Source organism: Emys orbicularis, chromosome 5 (assembly GCF_028017835.1).
Source record: "Emys orbicularis isolate rEmyOrb1 chromosome 5, rEmyOrb1.hap1, whole genome shotgun sequence".
NCBI classification, from domain to species: Eukaryota; Metazoa; Chordata; order Testudines; family Emydidae; genus Emys; species Emys orbicularis.
The window spans coordinates 16,940,492-16,948,128 of record NC_088687.1 but is presented as its reverse complement, the minus strand read 5'-3'; the positions used below and the strand labels follow the sequence as shown (position 1 = coordinate 16,948,128).

At 42.9% G+C, this 7,637-nt stretch overlaps 1 protein-coding gene across 1 annotated transcript in view; it reads left to right on the top strand.

The window, feature by feature from the left end:
- Positions 1-7,386: 7,386 nt before the first annotated feature.
- The window catches only part of ANTXR2 (ANTXR cell adhesion molecule 2), a 109,386-nt gene continuing 109,135 nt past the window's right edge, over positions 7,387-7,637 (top strand). The window contains exon 1 of the mRNA XM_065405127.1: positions 7,387-7,458. Coding sequence (XP_065261199.1) covers positions 7,394-7,458 — 65 coding nt within the window. The 5' untranslated portion in view covers positions 7,387-7,393. The remainder of the gene's footprint in view (positions 7,459-7,637) is intronic.

Sequence of the window (7,637 nt, the reverse complement as noted above, 5' to 3'; positions counted from 1 at the left end):
TGTTTTCTCTTCCTTTCTGCCGAGGTGATCACTGCCCTGGGGGGTCCGGAGCGAACGGGACCAGCGCTAGTGCACATTTAGTCACATCCGGAGGCCACAAAAGACGGCTGTTGGCTAAAAAACCACCCCCGAAAAGTTTCAGCGCGGTTTGTTGTGGGGAGGCGCTTCGCTCTGACTCCGGCGTGGGGTCGCCATTGCGGGAGCGTGTGGCCAGGAAAGCTGCCGAGCCGAGCGCAGGACGCCCCCGGGGAGCCCGGCCTGCCAGCCCCCCGCCAGGGAGGAGCGCAGCAGCTGCCAGCCAGCGCCCGTTGTCTCGGGGCGGGGGGGGGGGGCAGAGGGATCCTGCCTCCGCCGGGATCCGCCAAGAGTTTTCTGCAACTCCCTTTGTCCTCGGCGCGCCCCTCGCTGCCTGCCGCGGCCGGACCCAGCTGCTCTGCGCGGGGCGATGGGGCCGAGCGGGGACAGGATGGGGCCCCGTCGGGCGGCCCCGCGGCTGCTCTGGTCGCTGCTGCTGCTGCTGCCGGCGGTTCGAGCCCAGGAGGAGCCTTCCTGCCACGGCGCCTTCGACTTGTACTTCGTGCTGGACAAGTGAGTGGGGCCCGCGGGGGGCGGACGGGCACCCCTCCCCCCCGGCACTGGGTCTGGGGAGAGTGCGTGGGGGTGTAGGGGTGTGTGTGTGGGGGGTGTATGGAGGTGTAGGGGTGTGTGTGTGCGTGTGTGCGCACGTGGGGGTGTAGGTGTGTATTGGTGTAGGTGTGCGTCTCTGCATGGGGGTGTTGTGGGTGGAGGTGTCTCTGAGTGGGGGTGTAGGTATGTATTGATGTGTGCGTCTCTGCATGGGGGTGTTCCTAGAATCATAGAATATCAGGGTTGGAAGGGACCTCAGGAGGTCATCTAGTCCACCCCCCTGCTCAAAGCAGGACCAATTCCCAACTACATCATCCCAGCCAGGGCTTTGTCAAGCCTGACCTTAAAAACCTCTAAGGATGGAGATTCCACCCCCTCCCTAGGTAACCCATTCCAGTGCTTCACCAACCTCCTAGTGAAATAGTGTTTCCTAATATCCAACCTAGACCTCCCCCACTGCAACTTGAGACCATTGCTCCTTGTTCTGTCATCTGCCACCACTGAGAACAGCCGAGCTCCATCCTCTTTGGAACCCCCACTTCAGGTAGTTGAAGGCTGCTATCAAATCCCCCCTCATTCTTCTCTTCTGGAGACTAAACAATCCCAGTTCCCTCAGCCTGGGATTGTGTTGGGGGTGTGTGTCTGCGTGGTGGGGGTGTAGGTGGGTGGGTGTGTCTCTGAGTGGGGGTGGAGGTGGGGCTGTAGGTATGTATTGGTGTGTGTGTCTCTGCATGTGTGTGTGTGTGTCTCTCTTGGTTGGGGTTCTGGGACAAATTGCATAGTGGGGATACTGAGAGCTACTGAACCAATCTGTAACTCCTGGATATGATGAAATTACTTCAAGACAGGGGGTGCTGCTGCACCCTGAGTACCCCTAATTTCAGCACCTATTGGTGTAGGGGAGAGGGGTGTGTGTGTGTCTGCATGGGGGTGTAGTTGGTGTGTATGTAGGTAGGGTGTGGGTGTCTGTATGGGGTGTAGTTGGAAGGCTTGTGGCTACATGGAATGTCTCTATATCAGGATGTAGGTGGTGTGTGTCTCTGTATGGGGGTGTAATTGGGGCATGTGTCTCTTTATGGAGGTGTAGTGGGGGGTCTCTCTTTGTAGGGAGTGTTGTGTGAGTATAGGTGGGGTGATGATGTGGAGGTTGGGTTTGTGCTGTGTGTGTGGAGAACAGATGGGATGGTGGGGTTGTAGCTGTGTGGAATATAGATGGTCGGTGGAAGTCTCTGTTTGCGGTTGGTGTGTGTCTGTCTGTCTGGGGTGTGGGTCTCTGTATGGAGGTGTAGTTGGGGTGTGTGTATGTGTCTGTCTGTGTGTCTGTATGGGGGTGTAGTTGGGGTGTGCATGTAGAGGTTGGGTTTTTGCCCGCCTCTGTGTGTGGAGTATAGGTGAGATGTTGGGGTTGTATCTGTGTTGGGAGCGTAAGCGGGGTTTGTGTGTATGTATCTGCATGGGATTGTGTTGTTAGGCATGGTTTGTGTCTGTGGGTTGTTGTAGGTGAGATGTGTGAGTGGTGTGTCTCTGTGTGTGGGTGAACAGGTGTTTGGTGAGGTTATGTTCCATATTGTGTGTCAGTGGGTTATAGCAAAATGTGGTGAATAAACAGTGGAAGAGGGGTTATGTGTTTAGTTCTCTTGAGATTACTACAGGGTGCATGGGGAAGTGGCTGTAGATGGTTAATTAATTCAGTTTGGCATTGTCTTTGGAGGTTTGAATTTCCCTGTGCTGGAAGGCGGTGAGGATATCTGCCTTGTGGCCTTCTGTGAAAGAGAGGAGGATTCTCTTTTGCCAAGAGCAGGCTGAGCCCTTACTGGAAAATGGCTATCTGTAGAGCTGGTCAAAGAATGGAATGTCTGTTCCATGGAAAATTCTGATATTCTAACATTTGTTTTCAGTCCAAACTAGAACAAAAAGCCAAAATTTCCCACAAAATAAAAATTCTGAAAAAAATTTGATTCAGAGCCATTGAAATGTTCCATTTCAATAATGTCAAAATACTTCATTTTATAAAGTAAACATTTTTTGTTTCAATAATGTCAAAACATTACAATATAATACAATATTAAATACCACACACAAATATAATATTGATTTAATATTTTAATACCATATAAAAGCATCTGTGTTTGAAGATCATGGTTTGAAAGTAAACACAAAACAGACAGAAATTATTCAAGTAGAGAAAGAGGAAGAAGACCCGTTGATTGAAGTTTCAGGAGAGATATACCTATCTCATAGAACTGGAAGGGACCTTGAAAAGTCATCCAGTCCAGCCCCCTGCCTTCACTAGCAGGACCAAGTATTGATTTTGCCCCAGATGGCCCCCTCAAGGATTGAACTCACAACACTGGGTTTAGTAGGCCAGTGCTCAAACCACTGAGCTATCCCTATTCTTTATATTATATTATTTTGGGAGAGAAGCTGAATCATAAGAAAGAATTTGTCTTCTTGGGGGAAGTACATTTGGTGCCATTAAAGAGAGATCTGAAGAACTGAAAAGAGGAATCCAATGTGCGTGGGCGGCAGGACTACTGTAGAACTGACAACTGAGTAACAAACAATGGAAAAGTGTGTGCCACATGTGTTTGGTTTGGAAACAGTGGGCCTTACAGAAATGGAAGATAAGAAGATACAGGTAGTAGAAAATAATGTACTGAGGAGAATGGCAGGCACACGGAGGGTAGATGGAGTGTGCATGGAAGAAATGAGAGGGAAGATGCATTTGGGATTCTCAGTGATTAATAGGCTGGAGAGTGCAAGGTTGAGGTGGGCTGGACGTGTGATAAGAATGGGAGAACGAGGACCAGCAGAGTGTGGCAGGATGAAGACAGCAAGAAAGGACGTGGAAGACCAAGGATGGGATGAAAAGACTCTGTCAAGAGAAGTTTGAAGAGAAAACGACTGGAACTCCAAGACCTATCAACTTGTGCCAGGGACTGGAGGAAGTGGCAAAGAAAGAGCTCCTCTGACCTACCTGGGAAAAGGAGTTGACATGTGTGAGAGAAGTGAAGTGATAACAGTATAAAAGAAATGAATTGAAACAATAAAGTCAAAATGAAACATTCTTACTGTATTGAAACATCTCAACGTTGTAATTTCTCTGGGACAGGGACAAGCCTTTTTGTTCTGTGTTTGTCCAGTGCCCAGCACAAGGGGCCTAGTCCATCACTAAGCGCTATAGTAACATAAATAATAATGATTATCAAAACAAAATGAGAAAATCAAAGTGAATCATTTCAACTTTTCCCATTGAAAATTTAATTGAAACTGACACATTCCCACAAAATGTTTTGATTTTTAACTCCCGGTAACTGCGTTTTCTGACAGAGAACTGTGCCATAAACTATTTTTTTTTTTAGACCAGCTCTAGTTAACTGCATCTCCTGCCATCCCCTTTTGGGGGGGATAAAGTTTGTTCATAGTGTGCCGCAGGCAAAGTGGTAAGGTAGAAAGGCCCTCAATTTGCGAGAGTGAACGTCTCTGTTTTAATCTGTGGACCTGGGAATCACAGAGAAGCACATTATCACAAAACGGACATGTGCAGCTTCCTGTATTGTGCTGTATGCTAAATGCATCATGCTATGCAGTAGATTGACAGATTGTCACAGGAAGATGACGTGGCAGAACTACCATGAACCTGCTGGAGATCATTTGAAATAATGTAGTAATGTATTATGGCAATACCTATTCCTGCCTTCCTCCCCCTGAAAAAATTAAATGGATGGAAGTATTTAAGTTGTAATCTTTATTGTCTGCTTTCCCTGAACTAAAACCTACTCATCTGTTTTGTTTTCTTTTCTTTTCTTTTCAGATCTGGGAGTGTAGCACAGAACTGGGTTGAGATCTATGATTTTGTAAAACAACTCACAGACAGATTTGTGAGGTATGTTTTCCCTTTGGTAGCTTCTGCTTTTAACTGATACTGGGGTATGTTACAAAACAAATCCTTCTGGAAGGTTATCGGCTGTAAACCTTTCATAAGCATATAAAGCATTTGAATTCTAGTATTCAGATAAACTGGACAATAAACTTTCACTTTATGATGTCACCATGTTTGCAACTTAGTAAAATGTTAATCTGCAAGCATCTTTAAATATTGGATTCTTAATTTGATCTTATATTTGATTTGATTATTTTTTTTAACATTGCTTCTCCCATAAACAACATCAGTGGATTCTGATATATTATTTCTTTGCATCTATTGTTTAGCATTATCCTAATTTTAGAGGTCACGATAAAGATATCAGGAAATTTAAAGTGAATATGTGATCCAGCCTAAAAGTAAGGGAACGCTTTTGCTTCTCAAGTGCAGGCATGTGTTTAAAGTTTGCGCCAGTTTAATATATGCATTGTATATATGCAACAAACTTTATTTATAAACAACAATTCTTCCCCTCTGACAAATGTTGCTGTTACAATTTGGCTTGTTATATTTTTGTTTAAATTAAGAATTAGTGTAATGAAACACCTTCCTTTAAAAAAAAAAATAACCACCCACAGAATACAGGATGTTATGGGAGTTAATTTTTTCCTGTGGAAAATGAAATACAGTAGGCAATTGTAAGCTTGGCCAGCTAATGAAGAGGACATGAATAAGGGTTGCATAATTAAATATTGCTTCCATCCATCTTGCTAAGGTCAAATTGTATGTAAAAGAAGCCTGGGTGACAAAGTTGAAAGTTTGAGAGACTCTGAAGAGGCTTTGGCCATTCTTCCTTTCAGTTAGTGGTGAAAAAAGGGTGTGTTTGTTCATTACAAAGCCACTGGTGCATCCTCTTCTGCAGCCAAGTGACACTCCCTTTTGCAACAGCTGGATTATAGTGTTGGTCTGGCTGGATCAGCTGAAGAACACAGAATAAATGAGCCTGATTTTCTAAATGATTTACACCCATATTAAGGCTCTTTTATGCTGCCTGAGTAGTGTATAGTGCCCTTATTATACATGACAATCAGACCCCCCCCCCCTTTTTTAAATTTAAAAATATTAGTTGTGGAAAGAACAGCAGAGAATTGTTTAGTAGTTGTCTGAGGCTGTTCAGTTCAGCATGCAGTGAAAACACTGAACAGGGTCATTCTAAAAATTAGATGATACCAGTGTGAGCTGTACATCTGCTTTCCATTTTGATTGGTTGGCAGGATGTAGGCTGGCAGCAGTAATATCACACATTTATTTCCTGTGTTACATGCCTATGACTGTGTATGTATGTAGGTATATTGCCCCCACACATCACTCTAGAGTCTGAATGCTTGGATAGTGAAATGAAATAAAGGATGTTTGATGAAGAGGATATTTTATGTATTTCTCAATGACCAATTCAGATAGTCAAATCCATTCATAACTCTGAGGTAACTCAAAGGACTCACATCTCAAATGAAAAAATCCCTCTTGTGATCTTCATTAGCTGCTTATGTTATCCAAAGTATTTCAGACTGAAAGCATTGTGTTGTCTGTTACAACTAAATGGACTTTTTGTCTTTTCTCAGGTAAAACCTCAGTGGAAGGACTAGGACAGTGCCTTAAATCAAAGTAACATGCTGCAGATCTGTCACATATTCACATTATAATTTCTCTGATACTTATGATCAGACAAAAAGTTTTAAAAATTAACACACATGAACTAAAATATAATAATTCAAATTATACTGATGTTTATCCTTATTAATGTTAACCTAATACATTCACATAGCCACACAAATATTATGAATCCTATAATAATTTTCAGTGTATATTTCTCTGATACATTTATAAATTAAAATGTTATGATTTCAAAAAGGAGAGGTGAGATGCTGTTAGAACCCATTTTACAAATGTCACTGTCTTGGCCATCAAAAGCATCAATCAGTCTTAGGGGGGGGGGAGACTAGTCTTCAACTGATGTCTGTTGTATAATTCCTCTTAACATGAGAGGAGTTAAGAATCTACATCAAGGGAAAAGATTGCTCCCTTACTAAATTTGTGTTTAGGTCATATTGCTGATTATGGCATACATTTGCCCAATAATCCTTTTGAGAGAATTGCTTTTATCTATTACAAATATCTTTGAAGAACATTGGAACCTTCTCATTGAGAAACTGCAGATAATTAAACTTTGTTTTAAATGAAATAGCCAAATTCAGACCTGGAATAAGTGGGTGCTGCTACTTTAATATTACTAGTGTTGTGCCTTCTCACACCCGATATGAATTTGGTCCAAAAGTCTTAAATTGTGTCAGGCCCAAACTTTTAAAATGTAAGCTCGCTTTTGCACAAGTCCCAAAATGCCCATAACAACCAGTGCATGTGCATAAATTAGAATTGCACATGTGCAAAAATGGGTGTGTGCAAATCCCCGAGTTGCATACGCACCCATAGTTGGGTGAGTACAAAAATGTACATGCATGCCTTAAAAATGTGAAGCCTCATTATATTGCAATATGCAAACTGCAGTTCTGTGCATGAATTTTTGAGGTTAAATACCTCAGTTTAACTTGTGTTTATCTACCGCCTATGATAAAGCAAGAAAGAAAACAATAATTTTGCTTCTGCATTTTGCAGAACACCAGGGCAAGAGAGGTATGAGCTCAAGAAGTAAACAGCTTATTAATTCCCTTTTTCTTCTGCACATTCTTGATTTGCAGTTTGAAAGTGTATGCTTTGGAAATAAGTTGATGAGAATAACGCTAATAAAGAAAGGCAAAAAGATGATGGATGGATATACTGTACAAGGCTCTCTTTTCATGTGTCTAAAATGTATGTATTTTTCTTTTCTTTAAAAGCCCCCGGATGAGATTATCCTTCATAGTGTTTTCCACCCAAGCACAAGCCATTATGCCATTAACTGGAGACAGGTTAGTTCATTATTCCTTTTCTTTAGGGCTTTTACTAGATCAGATGATGTTAGCAAAATGATTGATACTTTCAAGGGGCAGCCAGTATGGAAACCTCAGAATCATAAGGCAACAGTTCATGTCTGGGTTTATTTTTGTGAACATCCCAATGGATGGTCCACTAAGTCAGAATGAGCGAG